This window comes from Physella acuta, unplaced genomic scaffold (assembly GCF_028476545.2).
Source record: "Physella acuta isolate Inbredline_101_S28 unplaced genomic scaffold, ASM2847654v3 ptg001623l, whole genome shotgun sequence".
Taxonomy (NCBI): domain Eukaryota; kingdom Metazoa; phylum Mollusca; class Gastropoda; family Physidae; genus Physella; species Physella acuta.
Genome location: NW_026733137.1, coordinates 10,105 through 33,676, shown reverse-complemented (window position 1 = coordinate 33,676; position 23,572 = coordinate 10,105). Strand labels below are relative to the sequence as shown.

General features: G+C 38.8%; 2 protein-coding genes across 4 annotated transcripts; both read left to right on the top strand.

The window, feature by feature from the left end:
• Positions 1–657: 657 nt before the first annotated feature.
• LOC131929379 (uncharacterized) lies at positions 658–15,609 on the top strand. Its single transcript, XM_059285535.1, has 5 exons — positions 658–707; positions 9,222–9,399; positions 13,033–13,260; positions 14,299–15,011; positions 15,472–15,609. Exons 2-5 carry the CDS (start codon positions 9,282–9,284, stop codon positions 15,607–15,609), a joined length of 1,197 nt encoding a protein of 398 aa, XP_059141518.1. The 5' UTR covers positions 658–707; positions 9,222–9,281.
• Positions 15,610–16,165: 556 nt separating this feature from the next.
• LOC131929384 (basic immunoglobulin-like variable motif-containing protein) lies at positions 16,166–23,190 on the top strand. 3 transcript variants are annotated; one of them, XM_059285548.1, is made up of 8 exons: positions 16,166–16,371; positions 16,832–16,927; positions 17,732–17,836; positions 18,116–18,343; positions 18,765–18,848; positions 19,190–19,553; positions 20,785–21,044; positions 22,610–23,190. In XM_059285548.1, the coding sequence occupies exons 1-7, from the start codon at positions 16,181–16,183 to the stop codon at positions 21,007–21,009; spliced, it is 1,293 nt and encodes a 430-aa protein (XP_059141531.1). In that variant the 5' UTR covers positions 16,166–16,180; the 3' UTR covers positions 21,010–21,044; positions 22,610–23,190. The 3 variants fall into 3 exon arrangements, with proteins under 3 accessions (XP_059141531.1, XP_059141532.1, XP_059141530.1); XM_059285549.1 differs by lacking the exon at positions 22,610–23,190 and having other exon boundaries at positions 19,190–19,532; positions 20,785–21,459; XM_059285547.1 differs by lacking the exon at positions 22,610–23,190 and having other exon boundaries at positions 20,785–21,459.
• Positions 23,191–23,572: the final 382 nt, after the last annotated feature.

Genomic DNA, 23,572 nt, shown 5'->3' with positions numbered 1-23,572 from the left:
TTTGCTCGTGAGTTTCTGTACGTTCATTCATCTGATGGTTGCTGAAGGGGGGGGGGGGCAGTTTGTGACGTCACACTCCCGTGGAGTAGGAGGTTGATGTTTTTGCGGAGATGTGTGCCTATATGGTGGGAGGGGGGGGGGGTGTAAATAAGCTGACGTGGCTGTTACTTTATTCCTGAAATATTTAGGGCAAGCGGTGAATTGAATTTGTAACATCGTTTAATTAAGCGGTGGGGGAGTAGCTTTTTTAAGAGTATAGGGAGTTAGGTTAAATTGGTTTGAAAGCGCTTATCTGAGTAAATTTATAACCCAAAACGTCAAATTAATCCGATATTTAAAACAGCCACCATCTAGTTACGATATTTTAGTACCCATACCTCGAATATAATAAGGCTCAACGAGGTATATGTTACTCTTAGTTTCCGGTACATGACAAGTATACACCAGTAGCCCCCCCCCTTCCCCATATACACCATACAGGTATACAACAGTAGCCGCCCCCCCCCCCCCCCCGGCCGTTTGTTTGGTCTACACGCGCTGGGCGTTTGTTCTGGTGCTATTTTTAGGCCGCCTCTACCTATATATGCCAGATTCTTCCTGCCCACCGCAAGCTTCAAAGTTGGGTGGGTGGCGGTTTGTGGTCTCTTGCTGGTTTCATTCGAAACCAAATCTAAACAAACTGGTTTGGTCACATTCTGAAGCTGGAGGTCAGTGTCTTTGTTTTTATTGTTGTTGAATTTTCATAGTCTCAGTGTGTAGGCATCCTTTGCATTGTGTATATATATATATATATATATATATATATATATATATATATATATATATATATATATATATATATATATATATATATATATATATATATATATATATATATATATATATATATATATATATATATATATATACATATACATATACATACTTATAGGCCTACACGTTGTACTGCAAACAATGCATGCAGATAGATGGTTCTTGTTAGTCTTATGTTGTGCCCTCCATAGTGATGTAAGTGAAATTACCTTAACCTGCGGTAAAATCAATATGTGTATATCATCGTTAGTATTACTGGCCTCCGTTTGACCGCAACCTAAATAGTTGACATGACGTCATCTGAGCATAAAAACTGTTGTTGATAGCAGGTGTGAGCGCATCTCCCAAACTCTGCCGTTGATTTACCTCTGATTTACCTGTCGCCTGCATATCCTCCGTCACGCATCGTTTCGTTTAGAATGGCTGGTAATAGTTAAGTTCACTGGTGGTAGGCGGAACCAAACGACCCAGGCTTCAACTGCGTGTTATGGGTGGTTTATGGTAGAGTTTATTATCTTTTTGTGAGTAAAATCAGTACAGAAATTTCTTGTTTATGCGACATTGAATTTTTTTGTGCTACGTCATCATTGAAAGTTTGATTAGGGCCTATTTGTTAAGGGGGTTTAATCCAAAGACAGAGAATAGAAATTAGAATGTTTTTCTGCTGTCAGTGATTTCGTATTGGATTTTGTTTAGTGATATATTAGTGCACGATTATAACAAAAGTCTGGATGTCCCACTGTCCTCCACATTTATTATGGGTACCTGACTCGAGTTGGGGAAAGTAAAGACTACTTGGCTAAGACCACGATTAGCCATCGTAGGTCGAGGTCGCAGCGACAGGTCAACTCTACTTCATCTACCTTATTGACCACCAGGTCCGAAAGGGTACTTTATTTACTTTGATTAGGCATAACCTGACGCGAATACTTTCTTATATTGGCTGTTTATTTCGTTGAAATAGAAAGAAATATTTGTTTTAGAAAATATAAGTTGCAACCAAAGTCCGTCACCCAAAAATTTAAGCTTCCCCCGCTTCCCCAGGGAAAATGTCTGAAAGAAACACTGTACACTGTACACTACCCAACTTCGCGTTACAATAGACCACCCCACCTCTACCTACAAACCACCCGCCTGTGTCTGCACAATAGAGCCTGTCTCACACTCCAGCTGTTGAGCGGTGAACAAAAACCTACAATGAAAATATCAATGTGTTTTAATACGTGTTCTATAAATAGCTTGTGTAGGCCTATTGGTTGTTGTTGTTTTTTTTAATTGTTTTTTTCCTAGCTATGTGCCGTCTGCGGCATATGTTTACACGAGATTTGTAGACACCACCACCCCCTCCCCCACTTTCATTAGCTTTTCACATATAAAATTACTAGATTAAAACTAGTGTTCTATGTTTACTGACAAACTGACCCGTCCTTTGATCATGAGGGGATAGACGGAATGACCACTTTACTGCAACGGACAAGACGTTTCCGTCGTCCGGCTTAAATTTGCCTGGATTTTACCAACACACTATCCAAAACATTTTGATGGTTTATTTCCCTTCGTTCAGATTTCTTCCTAGCCGATTTAATGAAAGTCCCTTGCCTTACCTCCCTTTGTGTTTGAGTTCCACTCTTTTGGTCCACTTTTGTGGGCCCCTCAAACGAATAGTGCATATATATATATATATATATATATATATATATATATATATAAGACCAGGCCCCAATCACAAATAAAATCCTCCCGTCTATTGGGCAAGTGATGAGACACATCTCTAAAACTAGGCTATCCCCCACCCCCACCATCCTACGTAAGAAATTGTTTTTCTTCCTTTTTTTCTTTCAATTATTAAAAAAAGCTATCACATCACGCCATTATATTTACTCAAAAATTAATCAACTAATTATAATCCCGAGGTGTTTTCGGGAATGACTTCCGTCTAAAGTCCCAGCACGGATCAAGTTTAAGCAGTTCCAGACCTGCTCGTGTCGTCAAAAGTGCTACCACGTTTGATTTCATCCCATTGTTTTTGTTGTCCCGATCCACATATCGATTCAACTAACGCGGTCGCTCAAACAAATCAAGAACACACAAAATGGCGCGGCTCCTCCGTTTGTGTTCGGATATTCCCGGATGGTCGTTTTCCCATCACTTGTTTACTGCGTGTTTTACCCGTCATCCGTGAGCTCACTTTAGTGTGTGGGGTTCGGTCAGTGGCGTTGGCAGAGGATGTTAGAGAGGGGTATAGCCCCTCCCCCCCTTCCATGAACCTTCAGAATGCGAGTTGTCTGACGTCAAGTTCAGATGTTGATGACATCCCGCTCGTGCCGTTTTATGTTGAGAAAATCATTTGACGAATATATCTGTCTGTCTGTCTGTCTGTCTGTCTGTCTGTCTGTCTGTCTGTCTGTCTGTCTGTCTGTCTGTCTGTCTGTTTGTCTGTCTGTTTGTTTGTCTGTCTGTCTGTCTGTCTGTCTGTCTGTGCCTGTCTGTGTCTGTCTGTGTGTCTGTTTCCGTACCTGACCAAGACACGTGGGACAGATAAAGTAGAGTTCATCAGTTACAATGACCTCGCCATACAAGGGGATAATATGGTCAGCACCATGCCCAGCCAGCCGTCTTTGTTTTCTTAACGTGAGTTAGGTACCCATCAGAGCTGGGTGGACTCAGGGACTTTCTACTGATTTGAACCCGGATTCGAACTTGAGACTCTCAGGATAGCAGTCTAGCGCCGTCCCCAATATATTCACATTGTCATATATATATATATATATATATATATATATATATATATATATATATATATATATATATATATATATATATATATATGTTAATTTCTGCCTATGCTACTGAGCTTTTGTTATATCGCAATACTCATCAAGTGGTTATTGCAAGTTAAAAAAAAATTCATATGAAATCTGAAGGCACTTAAGAATTTCTGATAATAATAATAAAAAATACGCATGTAATTAATTTCTTGCAAGCTGTTGGCGTCGTGTTTTTGTACAAGTATTTATAAATGATGCGACTGTCCCAATTTTGAAATTCAATGTGTTGATGAGATGTGTACATAGTTGTAGCGCTATAGTTTCTGGCAATGTTTCAATAAGTTGATCTGGCCACCTTGAGTTTCTGAGACGGCGCCCAATCTTAGTAGGGGTCTTTAGTAATTACACCCCTTACCTCCATACTGGATATTGTCACGCACAGAGTTTTCTGCCCACCCCCCTCCCTCCGAAAATATCAAGTGCCCCCCCCCCCCCCCCCCCCCGGAGAAAAAAGTCTGGAAAAAACACTGGTCACGCAAACGCAGCAACACCCCCCCTCCTCCTCCTCCCACCTAAATAAAAGTTCCGTTTTAGACTAGATAATGTATGGGACTGGTGAAGTAGAGTTCATCTGTATCTCAGACATCGGTTTATGTGAGGATAGTGTAGCCAGCACTACACTTAGTTTTCTCGGATATATGTCTAAACCATGTTCCACAAACCGAACCCCAGACTTCCGAGTTTGTAATCGTGCGTTCCGTCTCTTGGCCACCCTTTTTCTTTTAAAATACAAAATGTATTTTTAGACCAATTTTAACTCCCCTCACGTCACAGATTGTCACAAAATTCAGACCCTCCTCACTTTAGTGTCACAATATTCAGACCCTCCTCACTTTAGTGTCACAATATTCAGACCCTCCTCAGGGGTTGGGGTGTTAAACCTAAAAGTCCCGAGTTCGAAACCCCGATACAATGCTCGATAGATGGATACAGCAAATCATCTAGGAGAGAAAACTTCAAATATCAAACAACTGCTGCCTTGTAGTTTGTTCTTTGTTGAATGGAGGCTATGGAAGCAAATCCAAAAAGAAAAGCAGACTGAAACAGGAATCAATGGCATAACAGGTTGACAACTAATACTCATTTGTGTCGAGGGAAAGCCCGTTCAACTGAGTTCAACATAATAATTAATTAAGATGGAAGATGACGACCCTCCTTATTTAATGTCACAAAACTCAGACCCTGTTTGACGTCACTTGTGTGCTCTCTCCCCTCCCAACTCTAGACTTAACTGGTTTATGCTAATTTGGTCCTGGCGACTGTCCACTGCCCGCCATTTAATTTGGTCCTGGCGACTATGAAGGTCCACTACCAGCCATTGATCGTGATTGTACCAATCAAACTTTGTTGGCTGCACTGATACAAAGCTGTTCACGCATGACTGCGTCGATACAACAACTCGACTGGTCGAGTTAGTCACAGCTGTGACGGAACTAGTTTTATCGCTACTTTGTTCTGACATTTTATAACCTTGTTAGTACTTTGATATAACATTCGTAAACTTACCATTGTATTACATTTTTTTATATAAAAAGTACTTGGACTGTTGTTTTTTAAGTCTTAAGTGCTAAAACTTTGTTTTTACTACAACCCAATACTACCCAATACACTACAACCCAATACACTACAACCCAATACACTACAACCCAATACACTACAACCCAATACACTACAACCACATACACTACAACCACATACACTACAACCCAATACACTACAACCCACTACCACCCAATGCACTACAACTCACTACAGCCCAATACACTACAACCCACTACAACCCAATACACTACAACCCAATACACTACAACCCACTACAACCCACTACAACCCAATACACTACAGCCCAATACACTACAACCCACTACAACCCACTACAACCCAATACACTACAACCCACTACAACCCAATACACTACAACCCACTACAGCCCAATACACTACAACCCACTACAACCCAATACACTACAACCCACTACAACCCAATACACTACAACCCACTACAACCCAATACACTACAACCCACTACAACCCAATACACTACAACCCACTACAACCCAATACACTACAACCCACTACAACCCAATACACTACAACCCACTACAACCCAATACACTACAACCCACTACAACCCAATACACTACAACCCACTACAACCCAATACACTACAACCCACTACAACCCAATACACTACAACCCACTACAACCCAATACACTACAACCCACTACAACCCAATACACTACAACCCAATACACTACAACCCAATACACTACAACAAAGTTCACCAACTGTTAATGTACGTCAGACTAATGAGGTTAAAGTGTTTAGATAAACTACGTTGTTGTTGTTTTTTACTGCTGGAGGTCAAGATGAGTAAGAATATGTTGGGACATAGGATACACATGACCGTTGTGTGGATGTGCTGGTGGCGGAGGGATGTGGGGGAGGGATGTGCTGGTGGGGGAGGGATGTGTTGGTAGAGGAGGGATATGTTGATAGGGGAGGGATGTGTTTTTAAGGGGAGGGATGTGGGGGAGGGATGTGTTGATAGGGGAGGGATGTGTTTGGTGGGGAGGGATGTGGGGGAGGGATGTGTGGGAGGGATGTGTTGGTAGGGGAGGGATGTGTTTGGTGGGGAGGGATGTGGGGGAGGGATGTGTTGGTAGGGGAGGGATGTGTGGGAGGGATGTGTTGGTAGGGGAGGGATGTGTTGTTAAGGGGAGGGGTGTGTTGGTGGGGGAGGGATGTGTTGGTTGGGGAGGGATGTGTTGTTAAGGGGAGAGATGTGGGGGAGGGATGTGTTGATAGGGGAGGGATGTGTTGGTGGGGGAGGGATGTGTTTGGTGGGGGAGGGATGTGTTGGTGGGGGAGGGATGTGTTGTTAAGGGGAGGGGTGTGTTGATAGGGGAGGGATGTGTTGGTGGGGGAGGGATGTGTTGGTGGGGGAGGGATGTGTTGGTGGCGGAGGGATGTGTTGGTGGCGGAGGGATGTGTTGGTAGGGGAGGGGTGTGGTGGTGGGGGAATGTGTAGATGGAAAGATGTTTTGATGGGGGGTGTGTTGGTGAAGGGATGTGTTCAACCAGAGTGTAGAGGGACGGATTGTAGCGGCACAGTAACGCGGGGGGTGGGGGGGTTATAGGGGCACGGAGGAGGAAGAAGAATGAAGAGATGCATGAAGAGAATGAGGAGAATAATATGGCGACGGTAGAGGAAACGTGAGTATCGGGTCAATATGGCGACGGGAAGAATGTGACATTCCTGGGTGTGACAGATGTCAATATCGGCAAACTGGCGAATCCCATTTCATGGCATGTGGAGTCACCATTCGATATAACATCCTCTTTGTCATCTGCTTATATTTTTGGGTATCACCATTTGATATAACATCCTCTTTGTCATCTGCTTATATTTTTGTGTGTCACCTTTCGATATAACATCCTCTTTGTCATCTGCATATAATATATTTTTGGGTATCACTTTTGGATGTCATGTTTTGGAAGGCCCCTTTTTTTAAAATCATCTTTTTAAGCCAGCCGCTTTCTTACATCGCTTATATTGGTTGATCTCATCAGATTCTAACCCGAACATCGCGTTTACACTTGCGACAAATATATTATATAGTGCGACATGTATATTATTTATTGTGACATGTATACTATATAGTGCGACATGTATACTATATAGTGCGACATGTATACTATATAGTGCGACATGTATATTATATTGTGCGACATGTATACTATAAAGTGCGACTTGTATACTATGTATTGCGACATGTATACTATATAGTGCGACATGTATACTATGTATTGCGACATGTATACTTTACATGTCTAAAAAAGAAAACCCACAGCAGGTACATATACATGTTCCGTAGATAAGAAGTTTTCATAAAACATTAACTTTTTGCGAGTTTTTTCTAGACATGTATAGTATACATGTTGCAAGTATAAACTCGGTGTAACCCAAACTACGCGATAAGCACAACTAGCTGTGATCTGTTCTTGTACCATATGCCTGGGCAGAAATGTATATGCCTGCTGACACAGCAGACGACCAATGTGGGTTCTGTCAGATTTGAGTACTGACTCAAAAAAAAACACGCATCAGCTGACACGTGAAATACATTGTTGTATTGTGATACATCCTAGCAAGAACGGGAACATGGTCCTACAGGACTATCTAAGAGGGCATCCAAGCGACACCTTACGGCCAATCTAAGAGGGCATCCAGCGATATTTAAGGGCAATCTAAGAGGGCATCCCAGCTTCCATCACTGACGTCACACTCCGGTTAGATGGGGGTTGGTTTGGGCTTCACTGACGAATGTGTGTGTTCGGGGGGGGGGGGGGGGGGATAAAAGCACTACGTAGCAATTTTTTTTTTAATTAAACAAAACTGAAAATCATTAATGTGTGTGTTATGGTTATTTGTTAGATATGGCGCACTTTTTTTTGTTGTTAGGCGATATGCCTAGGTGGATATCGGCTGAAAGAAAAAAGAGAAAGACATGACATATTCTTAATTAACTAACCACTTTTTGTTCTTTCCATTTCTCTTCCCCCCCCCCCTCCCCCCCCCCCCCCCCCCCACATTTCTCTTTCCTACTTTTTGTGGTGTCCGCCGTCTCTACCTTTCCATTTCAATGTGAAAAAATATTTTGTTGAAGTATGTAGTTTTTTGCCAGCCGCTAGATCACGGAATCAATCACATCTCCAGAAACCTTTAGTCATCGAACATTATTTACGTGGCTATTTATAGCACATTTCTTATAACACTAGCGCAGTTTGGTGTGCTGAAATTTACCGTGTGCTGATGGTATGCGTGTGTTTTCTGTGTGATATAAGGTGTGTCTGTGATATCAATTGGTTCTGTAGGCTATCAAATGTGTCTTTGGGATATCAAATGTGTCTCTAGGATAATGTATGTGTCTTTGGGATATCAAATGTGTAGGATATCAAATGTGTCTCTAGGATATTGTATGTGTCTTTGGGATATCAAATGTGTCTCTAGGATAATGTATGTGTCTTTGGGATATCAAATGTGTAGGATATCAAATGTGTCTCTAGGATATTGTATGTGTCTTTGGGATATCAAATGTGTCTCTAGGATATTGTATGTCTTTGGGATATCACATGTGTCTCTAAGATATTGTATGTGTCTCTAGGATATTGTATGTGTCTTTGGGATATCAAATGTGTCTTTAGGATATCACAAAGGTCCATGGGATATCAAATATGACTTGATCATGTCGATTTTATCCCCAGTTTTTGGTGACCTACTAGTTAAAGAATCTGTTGTCTTTTAAATGTTGTACCTAGAGTCGAGATGGCAAAATCAAAAGTACACCTCTACAAATGTATAATAACAAGCACCCCCTACCAATCCCCACAAAATATCCACCACAAAATCCTATTTAATTTTGTTCAAGAGTGAACTAAGTTTACTAAGTTACTGAATTTATCATTCACAATGTTTCTTCTACAAATTAATTACAGCATCATAGCCTCACTATGATGCTAAGCCACATACTGTACTGTATTTATTTTTTCTCAAACTCAAGTTTTTCCCAACTTCAGCAGATCGCCCTCCATGCCCAGTGAGTACCTGATGACCTTCTGACCTCTCCACTGACCATCATGGGCAACACCGTGCAGGTCACGCACCCTTACATTGTGGACGAGTTTGATTCCGATGATGATGATGTCACCTATGAGAGCGCTCCGGAATCCCACGAGTACAACCGACTGCGTCAAAGTAATGCCACAACTGGTACTTTATATACAGCCTGTTGTCTAGCACAACTGGTACTTTATATACAGCCTGTTGTGTAGCACTGCTGGTACTTTATATACAGCCTGTTGTGTAGCACTGCTGGTACTTTATATACAGCCTGTTGTCTAGCACTGCTGGTACTTTATATACAGCCTGTTGTCTAGCACTGCTGGTACTTTATATACAGCCTGTTGTGTAGCACAGCTGGTACTTTATATACAGCCTGTTGTGAAGCACAGCTGGTACCTTATATACAGCCTGTTGTGTAGCACAGCTGGTACTTTATATACAGCCTGTTGTGTAGCACAGCTGGTACCTTATATACAGCCTGTTGTGTAGCACTGCTGGTACTTTATATACAGCCTGTTGTGTAGCACAGCTGGTACTTTATATACAGCCTGTTGTCTAGCACAGCTGGTACTTTATATACAGCCTGTTGTCTAGCACAGCTGGTACTTTATATACAGCCTGTTGTCTAGCACAGCTGGTACTTTATATACAGCCTGTTGTGTAGCACTGCTGGTACTTTATATACAGCCTGTTGTGTAGCACTGCTGGTACTTTATATACAGCCTGTTGTGTAGCACAGCTAGTACTTTATATACAGCCTGTTGTGTAGCACAGCTAGTACTTTATATACAGCCTGTTGTGTAGCACAGCTAGTACTTTATATACAGCCTGTTGTGTAGCACAGCTAGTACTTTATATACAGCCTGTTGTGTAGCTAGCTAGCCAATGCATTTTTCCTTCAGTATCACAATGTTGCTTTCATCAGAGTTGATTTAAATTAACCCAGTATGTCTTTAAGTTATACTTAACATGTATAGTGAGTAACTCTCTGGAATTCATTAGCTGAGTTAAGAGGGGGCGAGGGGTTAAAGAAATGGCTGCTCAGATATATAAATATAATATTGATTTGTAGACTGATATGTATATATTTAGTTAGACATTTACATAGCTATTGACATAGATATTTACATAGCTATTGACATAGATATTTACATAGCTATTGACATAGATATTTACATAGCTATTGACATAGATATTTACATAGATATAGATATTTACATAGATATTTACATATTTACATAGATATTTACATAGATATTTACATAGATATTTACATAGATATTTACATAGGTATTTACATAGATATTTACATAGATATTTACATAGATATTTACATAGATATTTACATAGATATTTTCATAGATATTTACATAGATATATAGATATAGACAGATTAATTTATTCTTATAACATATAAAATTGTTAGTTTACAAAATTCACTATTTTAAAAATAAAAATTCTATAACTGATACAACTATTCCCCACTGATGTAATTTAATGCGAGACAATTGTCATAATGAGGGTCAATCAGAAGAAAGTAAGGGGGGGGGGGGGTCTAACACCCACCATGCCTACACTTCTAGTGTATTACATGATTAACCCCAGACCCTAAAATCCTAAAGACTAAGTTGGATATTTTCACCCCCACATACCTATGTAAACAATATCACATGATCCAAGTTTGTTCCAGAGGCGTAGCGACCACTCCCGGCGCCCGGGGACAAACTTTCAATTTGCACCCCCCCTCGAACTTTTCATTTGCACCCCCCCCCTCGAGCTTTTCATTTGGCCCCCCCCCCTAAGGTCGGCGCCCGGGGACATTTGTAGTCCCCCTGCCCCCCCCCCCTCGCTACGCCTCTGGCTTGTTCTATCCTTTACTGAGTCAAGGGGAATAAATTCCTGCCTAGATACAATGACTTGAAGCAGCTACAAAAGGCTTCAGAAACATTTGCAAATAGAATAGGCTGACTGCATAGCATTCCAAGATGGCTAGGAAATTTGGAGTAATTGCCCTTGTTTTGTTTTTTTTTTCCAATGTTCCATGGTTTGATTTATATGGACCTAAACCAGTTCTAAAAATAATATTAGGATTTGTGTGACCCAAATTTCTTTAGGCATCATTGAGAGTCTTCATTGTAAAAGCCATTGTGGTATATGTTGCTGTTATTTAAGGCATTTATAAGTAGGCATCTTGTGTTAGCCATAGTTTCAAGCGCTATTATTGTATAAGTCATTATTAGCATCATAAATCATAGGGAAAACTTTAAACCATTATTTCCCACTCTAGCCAAGCCTTATATTGTACAAGCCATTAATGCATACGGCCTTATTTTAAATGCCTTATTAATGCCTCTATTGTAAAAGCCACTTATGAATACATCTTTACTGTATACTCAATTTGTTTTACAAGCCACTTTTGTTAAAGTCACTATTGTTTAAGCCACTATTGTATAAGACACTATTGTATAAGAAACTATTGAATAAGCCACTATTGTATAAGCCACTATTGCTTAAGCCACTATTGCATAAGCCACTATTGCATAAGCCACTATTCCATAAGCCACTATTGTATAAGCCACTATTGTATAAGCCACTATTGTATAAGCCACTATTGCATAAGCCACTATTGCATAAGCCACTATTGTATAAGCCACTATTGCATATGCCACTATTGTATTAGCCACTATTGCATAAGCCACTATTGTATAAGCCACTATTGCATAAGCCACTATTGCATAAGCCACTATTGTATAAGCCACTATAAGCCACTATTGCATAAGCCACTATTGTATAAGCCACTATTGTATAAGCCACTATAAGCCACTATTGTATAAGCCACTATTGTATAAGCCACTATTGTATAAGCCACTATAAGCTACTATTGTATAAGCCACTATTGTAAAAGCCACTATTGTATAAGCCATTATAAGCCACTATTGTAAAAGCCACTATTGTAAAAGCGACTATTGTATAAGCCACTATAAGCCACTATTGTATAAGCTACTATTGTATAAGCCACTATAAGCCACTATTGTATAAACCACTATTGTATAAGCCACTATTGTAAAAGCCACTATTGTATAAGCCACTATAAGCCACTATTGTATAAGCCACTATTGTATAAGCCACTATTGTATAAGCCACTATTGTATAAGCCACTATTGTATAAGCCACTATAAGCCACTATTGTATAAGCCACTATTGCATAAGCCATTATTGTATAAGCCACTATAAGCTACTATTGTATAAGCCACTATTGTAAAAGCCACTATTGTATAAGCCACTATAAGCTACTATTGTATAAGCCACTATTGTATAAGCCACTATTGTAAAAGCCACTATTGTATAAGCCACTATTGTATAAGCCACTATAAGCTACTATTGTATAAGCTACTATTGTATAAGCTACTATTGTATAAGCCACTATTGTAAAAGCCACTATTGTATAAGCCACTATTGTATAAGCCACTATAAGCTACTATTGTATAAGCTACTATTGTATAAGCCACTATTGTATAAGCCACTATTGTATAAGCCACTATTGTAAAAGCCACTATTGTATAAGCCACTATAAGCTACTATTGTATAAGCCACTATTGTATAAGCCACTATTGTAAAAGCCACTATTGTATAAGCCACTATTGTATAAGCCACTATAAGCTACTATTGTATAAGCTACTATTGTATAAGCCATTATTGTAAAAGCCACTATTGTAAAAGCCACTATTGTATAAGCCACTATTGTATAAGCCACTATTGTTTCAGATGGCAGCGAGGAGGACTCGGAGGATGATCACGCGGGTCAGGGCAGCTCCCAGACCCAGAAGTCTGAGACTGACCCGCAGCTGGGCCAGCTCCTGGAGGTGCTAGACAGCTTCAACTTTGAGGGCGCCCACAAGGCAGCTGCTGTCCTGAGGGACAGCCTGGTCAAGACTGACCAGAGCTCTCTGAATCAGACCAGCAGTACAGAGCCCAGGTCAAGTTATGTGGAAGGTATGCTGTGCTTTATTTCATACTTTATGGTTATATTTTTTTAATACTTTATGGTTATATTTTATTTTATTCTTTATGGTTATATTTTATTTTATACTTTATTGCTATATTTTATTTTATTCTTTATGGTTATATTTTATTTTATACTTACTTGCTATATTTTTTAATACTTTATTGCTATATTTTATTTTATACTTTATTGCTATATTTTATTTTATACTTTATTGCTATATTTTATTTTATACTTTATTGCTGTATTTTATTTTATAGTTTATGGTTATATTTTATTTTATACTTTTATATTGCTGCATTTTTTAAATACTGTATGGCTATATATTTTTTATACTTTATTGCTATATTTTCTTTATACTTCATGGTTATAATTTTTTATACTCTGTTCTAATATTTTATTTTAACATTGTATTGCTATATTTTATTGGCATGCTATAATTATTTTGGTATATTTTATTTGACTACTTTGTTTGGTACACTTATAGACATTATGTATTGCTTCACCTTATAATATTTTGGTATACTAGTGGTGTATTTTACTATTAAATTTTATTGATATACTTTATTTACCAATGAGATATTTATATCCATCTTTAACTTTTTTCTCTCATGACCTTGATTTGTTATTTTAATTGATACTTTGATGCTTACACAAGTCTTTTGCGAGAGCTCTATTTAAAAATATTCAGTTACATTTTTCTGTTTGTTAATTTGAGCTAATGGAGGAAAATAATGATTGTAGGATAGATCTTAAGGCTTTTTACCTGTTAGTCTTGAGTTCAGATATCATGCTCAAGTCAGTAGGATGTCCCTGAGTCCACTCAGCTCTGATGGGTACCTGACTCATGTTAGGGAAAGTAAAGGTGGCTGGACATAGTGCTGACCACATTATTTCCTCATATGCTGGTCAAGAAACATAAAGTCTGCTTCATCTGCCAATAGATTGTTAGGTTTAAAGAGGAATCTTTACTTTTGTGTGTGTGTGACTTGATCTTTATAAAACGTTTGTTTATTCTCTGTTGACAGTAAGCAAGGAACGGTCAACCATCTCCGTCTCGTCAGAGGAGGACCCAGCAGTTATCTCCCCTGGTATCTCCAGCAACATGAGTCTCCAGTCCTCGTTCTCATTTTCTGACCAACACAGCGCTCACCTTTTTTCTAACCAACACAGTGCTCACCTTTTTTCCCGCAATCAGAGTGCTTCCCCCGTTTACGAGAACGTGAGCGCCCCTCCAGTTCTTGAACACAGACACCCCACCCAAGCAGCGCAAGATGAGCGCACCAGTCAGTCCCTGGACACCATCTCAAACCTCCCGCTCAGCTTCTCTAACACACTCAATCAGACAAAAACAAGCTCGTCCAAGAAATCTGAAGAGGAGGTTAAAGCAGAAATCCTGGCCAAACTTGACGAAGACCTCAGCCAATTTGAGGCGGCTGAAGAAAACATCACCAGCCAGTTGTTAAACACCACAGCCACCACCCCCAAAGTGACGTCAGTCAGCTCAAAGAGGGAGAACTCTAGCTGGAGTGAAAGTAGTGTTGAGGTTACAGGTCAGAGAGCGCCGGAGAAGCAGAGAGGGTTGTCCCCCTTTGGTCGCAGCTCCCGCTCCAGGGTGTCCGGGATACCCAGGTACGGCGGCTCCTCCCACGGGAGTTCATCATCCACACGCGCCTGGGCCAGCAGCCTGTCACTGGAGTCGGAGACGGATCGGATGACTTTGGATTATTGTCCTACAGAGGTAATACATCTTTGTATAGAGGCTATGGTTAGCAATAGAGGGCACAAGAATGTTAGGGTAACCAAAGAAAGGGTTATTTAGGTTAAGGTTACCAACAAATGGGGTATTTAGGTGAAGGTCACCAACAAAGACTGCACTAAGGTTAAGGACACCAATTAAGACTGTACTAAGGTTAAGGTCAGCAACAAAGACTACTGAGGTCAAGGTCACCAATAAAAACTACTGAGGTAAAGGTCACCAGCAAATACTGTACTAAGGTTAAAGTCACCAACAAAAACTGTACTTAGGTGAAGGTCACCAGCAAAGACTTTATTAAGGTAAAGGTCACCAACAAAAACTGTACTTAGGTGAAGGTCACCAGCAAAGACTTTATTAAGGTGAAGGTCACCAACAAAGACTGTACTTAGGTGAAGGTCACCAGCAAAGACTGTACTGATATAAAACATTCAAATCTTCCCAGAGTAACGCAGTGTCCATCCACGAGTCAACAGATCATCTGGGTCAAGCTCACAGACCTGGGGAGAGCACAGCATGGGAGATCAACATTTCTGAACACACTGGACGAGCCAAGAAACAGACCAAGCGTTCAGGTCAGTAGGTCAAATCAGGTCAGGTCGGTAGGTCAGATCAGGTCAGTAGGTCAAATTAGGCCAGGTCAGTAGGTCAAATTAGGTCAGGTCAGTAGGTCAAATCAGGTCAGGGCAATTGGTCAAATTAGGCCAGGTCAGTAGGTCAAATTAGGTCAGGTCAGTATGTCAAATTAGGTAAGGTCAGTAGGTCAAATTAGGTCAGGTAAGTAGTTCAAATTAGGTCAGGTCAGTGAGTGCTTGATCCAACTCTAACAAAAGTCTTTATTTATTAAAGTATCAGTGTACATGTGGGTATAGCTAATTGATATTATAATTAAGAGACTATGATTTAACAATGGGTTTAGTTTGACCAAGAGAACTGTAGAAGAAGTGGCCACAAATTGTGTCCATTAAACAGAAGAGATTTTCTATTGATTTATGAAATAAGTCCCTGGTGTCTATTTTCTGATGAACACAATCTAGATAACTATTTAAAAGCCCTCACTTTTTAGATTAAAAATTTCTTTTTTGTGTGTTTAGTAATTACTATGTTAATTAACTGTTACTGCCTGTCTTGTCTCAGCTATCCCATCACTGTGGATGGGCGTGTCTCACGAGGAAGGTCACCAGCACACAAAAAAGACCCCTGACCTTGAGCTACATCCTGAGAAAACAGACTCGTCCTTGACCTTCACCTCATCCCTGATGTCCATGGGTGAGATGCAAGAGGCCAAGGCCATTGGAGAGTTGGGGAACCTTGACGAGAGGAAAGTTCTGGACCTCAAGAGATGGTACCATTGTCTTAAGTCTTCTACCTCTTTCATTTGTGTTTTTTATTAATGATAAAAAAACTTTTAGTCTGAGAGTTAATTTTTATGTCATAACATAAAAGATTTTAGTTATGGCTCTTTTCTCCTTATAGCAAAACAAAAAATGTTTAATGCTGCTTATTATTTGAAGTAGAATTTTCAAAAATGGTGGATAAAAAATGTATGACATTAGATATTATGAGGTCTGTTAACTAGATTGTAAACAATGTGGTAGTGTTTATATACCGCCTGTTGTTGGTAATGCAAAAGTCAACCTCAGTAAAGATGTAATTAAAACATGAATCTGTCATTGTTATGTAAGTTAGAATATAAACAATATGGTAGCGCCTAAATAAGTTTTCCTCAGTAGGCCACAAGGAATAGTTAAACACAAATCTGTTATGTAAACAATGTGGTAGCGTCTAAATACCGCCTGTTGCAGGTACTGCATAAGTCGTCCTCAGTACAAGACATCCTGCGGAATCTCTTCTGTTGTGTCCTGCTGGAACTTCCTTTTTTCAACCCTTGGCCATGGCAGGTGGGTCTAATTTAGTCTTTGGCCATGGTAGGTGGGTCTAATTTAGTCTTTGGCCATGGTAGGTGGGTCTAATTTAGTCTTTGGCCATGGCAGGTGGGTCTAATTTAGTCTTTGGCCATGGTAGGTGGGTCTAATTTAGTCTTTGGCCATGGCAGGTGGGTCTAATTTAGTCTTTGGCCATGGCAGGTGGGTCTAATTTAGTCTTTGGCCATGGTAGGTGGGTCTAATTTAGTCTTTGGCCATGGCAGGTGGGTCTAATTTAGTCTTTGGCCATGGTAGGTGGGTCTAATTTAGTCTTTGGCCATGGCAGGTGGGTCTAATTTAGTCTTTGGCCATCGCAGGTGGGTCTAATTTAGTCTTTGGCCATGGCAGGTGAGTCTAATTTAGTCTTTGGCCATGGCAGGTGAGTCTAATTTAGTCTTTGGCCATGGCAGGTGGGTCTAATTTAGTCTTTGGCCATCGTAGGTGGGTCTAATTTAGTCTTTGGCCATCGCAGGTGGGTCTAATTTAGTCTTTGGCCATGGCAGGTGAGTATAATTTAGTCTTTGGCCATGGCAGGTGGGTCGAATTTAGTCAAGTATTTAATTGTAGGCTATATTTGGAAGGATAAAGCTGTCTTAATTCATTGTGCCCTTGGAAGTACAAAGCTTTTTTTTACTTGTGTACTTAGATGTATAAAGCTGTTTTATTTAACTGTGTACATGGAAGTATAAAGCTGTTTTATTTAACAGTGTACATGGAAGTATAAAGCTGTTTTATTTAACTGTATACATGGAAGTATAAAGCTGTTCTACTTTGTGCCAGCTTGAAACCACTAACCCAGGAGGCCGCCATGAAGATCTTGGGCTTCCAGTCACCGTTTGAGAACATCAAGTTTGGTCCAATTACCGGAAACCTAACTCTCCTCAGGTGGGTTGGCTTTCAACTCTTTTTTGTATCTAAGTTTTGTTTAAACAAAATAAATCTCTAGACTAGGTATAAATAATTTTTTATCTTTAGGATATCTATTCGTATACTAAAGGTATATCTAACCCACCCACCAAGCATATCAACAAGACCCCCCCCCAATGTATCAACAAGACCGCCACTTAAATTGTATCTACAAGACCACCCTCTCCCCCCTACCCCCCACCCACAGTGTCTCAGCAAGACCCACCCAGAACTTATTTGAAAGTTGCAACCTTTCAGGTGGTTTCAGGAGCTGAACTCTTACTTCAAGGTCAAGGGCCGGAGCTACTTCCTGTTCAAGCCCTTTGGTAAGAACAAGACAGCTGGGGTCACGGAGGAGATGGCCCTGCAGATGCTGAAGGTGGGGCTGAGAGACCCCAAGATGTCTTTCATCTACCACTGCCACAACCACTACTTCTGCCCCATAGGCTACGAGGAGACGCCTCTCTTTTGTGTTGATGCGTACAAGTACGTTTTTTTTTAATACAACATTTATTTTTACAGTAATCTTTTGTCAAAAAAATCTTTTATTTAATGCATACATTATACATTTTTATAAATCTTTTATTTTATTTAAGATTTATACTTTTTTTATTCTAAGCAATTTAATTTGATAATCGCTTCACAAAAATAGTATTTTTCATACAAGTTGACGGGTTTTAATGTTTTTCGTACATTTGAATTTTTCTTTTAAACTACCATCAGCAATATTTATTTTTAAATCAGTTTTACTTGTTTAAAAACTTATTTGTTTTAAATTTGCTTCCAGACTGTATAAATAATGTGAAGTTAATTTTTATAGTTTAATTGATTTACTTTTTGATGATGATCATTGTGTATATATAAGAAGATTTTTCTTTAAATCCCTTAACTGTTGGTCTGACCTCAGGGCTAAAGTAGGGGAGAAGGCTGTGGACACCTGGATACTGGTGGGGGACACAAGCAGGAAGCATCCCTGCATTCATTGCAAAAGGTAACCAAAAGTCTTTTTAGAAATAATTGCATTGAATTTTTAATTTATAACAGAACAACCAAAAAATATATTTTCCTAATTGGTTTTAATTTTGACAAAAATCTGGCCAAAAGTTTTAATTTTAACACAAATCTGGCCAAAAGTTTTAATTTTAACAAAAATCTGGTCAAAAGTTTTAATTTTAACAAAAAATCTGGCCAAAAGTTGTAATTTTAACACAAATCTGGCCAAAAGTTTTAATTTTGACACAAATCTGGCCAAAAGTGATAAGCTATTTTTTAGATATAATTGACTTGTTTTTAAAAACAGAGTAAACTAACCAAACATTTTCTCCTCAACAGCTGGGAGGACATCTGCACAGATCTGAACTGCCAGAGTCCAAGTTTCTTCAACATCAGGCAGACCTGGAAGGGGATCCAGCAGAGGCCCACAACGCGCATGACTGGCGGGAACCTGCACTGTATCATGACATTTCAGAGAGATGACAACTTGTCAGGGTCATCAACTCTGGCGTCCGTCAACTGGAGTAAATCCCTGCCCCGGCAGTCACGCCTCCCTGTCCGTCCTACCGTGACCTCGAATAGCACGGGGAGTTCATCACCCATCACAAATTTATCGCAGGACCTGTCTGGTCACTCTCAGATCCAGACGCACCAGCCAGAACTGGAAGGCAACGGAGCAGAGGCGAGTATGGAGGAAGAGGAAGTAGGTCTTGAAGATTTGGAGTCAGATCTAAGTGACGACAATGTTGATATTGACCATGTCTTTGATGAGGCTCTAAATCCAACAGCACAGTAGTGGGGTTAATCTGGTTTTCATGGTGGGAGAATGGATTTAGTTTCCTTACTGCTGTGTTGTAAGGTTCTTCTGTTTTTGGTGTTGTTGGGAATGGACCAAGTGGTTTGTGACTTTCAAATTTTGATGCCTTAATCTCATCTTTTCTCAACTGCATTGGATATTTTTAGTTTTTACCTTTATTGAGGTGTGATGCGTGTTCAAAAACCATTTTTTATTTAGCTTTCAGGGTAAAACTTTTATTGGATTGAATTAAATGTAAAGTATTTAAATGTAGGCCGGATTAGATGTAAATCATTTAAATGTGGATTAAATGTAAAGTATTTAAATTCAGGCTGATTGAAAAATTATTTATATACAAGTTATGCAGTCAGGATAATTAGCTTCTGGATTGGATGGTTTTGGTATGTGTATATGTGCACAAATAGTAATTGCATTGCTTTAAGTTGTATTATCCTTTAACCTACTATCACTTGATAGTGTGGCTTTCTTTACTTTTGTGCTAAAGATTTCTTGCTTTTGATATTGCCATAAACTGTTAAATCCTTTCAAGACTTCATTGTTGATAGCCTCCAGGGATTAAATGGGGTTTCTTCCTACACTAATTGTGTAAATAAATTGGACCTACAATTATTGTGTGAATAAATTGGAAGTTGTCAGTTAGCTATGTTATTTAGGGTAGCCCTCCTCCAAATCACTGTGTGGTTAAAAGAGTTGTCATTGCACTGTTAGTGTGTCTTTCGGGATGGTCTGGCTATGCAGTTTTGTGAGCTAATCTGGTATTTCTTCTACACAACTATTGTGTCTTTCAGAATAGCCTAGGCACACAACTTTTGTGCTTCTTAAGATAGCCCATCACAGAGGTTAAGATTCTTAGTGTGTTATGTTTGTGCAGTTGTGTGAATTAATCTGGTATATCAACACACCTGTTGTGTCATTCAGAAAATCCTATCCCCACAACTGTTGTGTCACTCAGAATAGCCTATCCACACAACTGTTGTGTTTTTTCCAGAAAAGCCTATCCCCACAACTGTTGTGTCATTCAGAAAAGCCTAACCCCACAACTGTTGTGTCTTTCAGAATAGCCTATCCACACAACTACTTTTTCCGATCGCAGACTTTCATGTCCACTTTTTCCCAGATCCTTCCAACCATGTATAGACCTTTATGGCAAATCTACTGCACACCCTCCAACCCCCCAGTACGTAAGAGGGCCCTGACACTTAAGAGCAGGCTGCCCATCACCAGAGAGGAGACAGAGTTTGACCCGGTGGAGAACAGCGTCAAGGAGAGGATCCTGAGGGAGTTTGAAGCAGAAGATAATGAAGACTCCCAGTTTAGTGAGGTGGAGAGCCGAGGGAAATAACTCTGTTGGATTTATGACCAAGGGAAATAACTTTTGTAAGCTGATCATTTGTTGGAGAGTTTTCAGTTCCTGGTTCAAGTTTGAGTTTTTTTTTTTCATTGATCAATTCCGCATTTTTTAGTTTCCTGTTCAAAGGCTATTTTCAGCAATATTCCAGGTGTTTTTCTTTTGACACCTGTGATCTTTCTTTTTTCAATGTTGACACTTCAGACTTGATATGATAAAAACATTAATTAAACGCATTAAATTTTTAGAAAACGAATTAATTCAGCACCACCAATTAGCTAAATTAAATTCTTTTCAAACTTATGAACAAATTCTTTTTAGCTTGACATACTTGTGTCCTTGTTCCTTATTTAGCTGAAAGTGTTTGCTTTGCTTGCTGATTTCTACCCAGTGGTTTTAAAATCCAACTCCTGATAAAACAGCCGGAAAACATGTTTCCAATGTTGTGATCAGCTGTATGCTTGTTTAGGTAGACAGTTGTTCTCAAAAGTCGGGGTACCACTTGGTTATCATTGTTACAATGCTTCCCAATAATTGTTTGGTAGTTGTGTTACACAATTGTTACCATGATTCTCACAAATTATTTTGTATCATTTTGGGGAGCGTTTGATCTCTCTCCCAGTAGAAGTTGTCTCAGTGTAGGTGAAGCAGAGTTGTCTCATCAAGCTTGTATAACATTCTGATTTTCTGTGCTGGTCCATTCAGACCAGGCTTGTCAGTATCACACCACAGCTTTAGCTCCTAGCTGACCTCACACCACAGCTTTAGCTCCTAGCTGACCTCACAGCTTTAGCTCCTAGCTGACCTCACACCACAGCTTAAGCTCTTAGCTGACCTCACACCACAGCTTAAGCTCTTAGCTGACCTCACACTCCATTTTGAGCTCCTAGCTCACCACAGACTGTGAATGTATACTGACTGATCACTGCAATATAAAAAACACATTCCATCTTCTTATATATCTAATATAACATGTATCCATGATATTACCAATATTGTGTTTTAATGTAGTTTTACAAGTATATACATATATATTTACACTGATTCTATTCTTTATCTATTTTTATATATATTAATATATTAATATTTGGGTATGGCAATAATGATTATACACCTATGCAATAATATCTCATTTTATCTGCATGTTACTGTGATAAAGTGTTTGGTTTGTTTTGCAAGTCACTGTGTGTTGTGTAGAAGAGAATCATTTTACATTGAAATATCAATATAAAGATGTCATTTATTTATTTGTTATCAATTATACCTCTGGAAACAGCTGCATAGGCAGGGAAGTTTAAAGGACCCCCCCCCCCCATGGAACCCCATGGAATATTTGAATATTTAGATATAGACATTCTATAAGTAGACATGTGGGGGATATAAGATATCAATGCCATCTGAGTATCATCGGGTTAAAACAGAATTCAAGTATGTGTACACTAAATGTAAGATGTGATAGGTGTACTTGTGATATATAGTGTAATATGTGAATAATATTGATTCTACAGAACTCAGTGATTAAAGTATAGGCCTACTGTATGTTTGTGACTTCTTATTGAACGCAGTCCTTGACCTTTGTGTTCTTTATTTACAGAATGCTTGTGAAGGTCATCAGGTATAATTTTATGATAAATGGTTTTTTTTTCCAATTTAATATATTTCCGTTTTCTTTACTGCTTCTACTCTAACATAAATGCTACTGTTGTTTTTTTTTACCTATCACTCATGGCCAGTCTGTTTATAGAAGTTTTGTGTGAAGCCTAAAACATTTCAATTAAAAATATATGAAAAAAAATTATTTTACTATTTACTTATATATTTTATTCACATATTTCTTTTCATTAAGTTAACATCCTACCAAACCTGTGTGTGAAATATTGTGTGTAAATAGGCTTGAAAAGCTGGTGCCAAATAGTTCCAAAAGTTAGTTGCCAGAAAGTATATTTTTCAACCAAAATTAATTATTTTATAACATTTGTGTAATAAGCACAAAATGACTTCTGGTTTCATTAAGGCTAGAAGCAGTCAAACAAATAATTAATAGTAATATACTAGTAATTTAGCAAATACTTTAATTATTTATTTGGATTAGTAGAGTCATATTGTTGTGGTGATATATTATTTAATATAAATTCAATACTATGCTATACACCGTTGACCACTATTTGGTATTTTATCTTGAAAAAATTGAATTGACTTTTATTGTTTAACTCTCCCTGGCCATTCTGGTTGATTGAAGGAGAGGTTGAGGGCGGTTTTTAAAAATATTTGATTTTATAAAATAATTCCAAATGGATTTTCAGCGGCTTATCTTCAATACAAAAATATGAAAATGAGTGTAATCGATGATTCTCAAACAGCTTTAAATTAAACTATAATTTTATCGCTTGCTATATTGTTTTAAAATATTTTTTCAAATTTAGAATGGTTACATACACTTTTCATGCCTATTATTTGACATAATTAAGTATTTTCAGATACTTCTCTTAAAATATATAATTTTTTTAATTTTCTTAACAGCTGGTATCAATGTTTATGAATGTAATTTAAGAATGAA

What these genes read in the sequence shown, in the direction of transcription:
- LOC131929379 (XM_059285535.1), top strand. Translation starts at nt 9,282, where the DNA reads ATGGGCAACACCGTGCAGGTCACGCACCCTTACATTGTGGACGAGTTT. An exon ending in GTACAACCGACTGCGTCAAA is followed by an intron (nt 9,400 to 13,032) that starts GTAATGCCACAA and finishes CTATTGTTTCAG; the next exon opens with ATGGCAGCGAGGAGGACTCG. An exon ending in TGGATTATTGTCCTACAGAG is followed by an intron (nt 15,012 to 15,471) that starts GTAATACATCTT and finishes AAATCTTCCCAG; the next exon opens with AGTAACGCAGTGTCCATCCA.
- LOC131929384 (XM_059285548.1), top strand. Translation starts at nt 16,181, where the DNA reads ATGGGCGTGTCTCACGAGGAAGGTCACCAGCACACAAAAAAGACCCCT. An exon ending in GTTCTGGACCTCAAGAGATG is followed by an intron (nt 16,372 to 16,831) that starts GTACCATTGTCT and finishes CGCCTGTTGCAG; the next exon opens with GTACTGCATAAGTCGTCCTC. An exon ending in TTTTGTGTTGATGCGTACAA is followed by an intron (nt 18,344 to 18,764) that starts GTACGTTTTTTT and finishes GTCTGACCTCAG; the next exon opens with GGCTAAAGTAGGGGAGAAGG.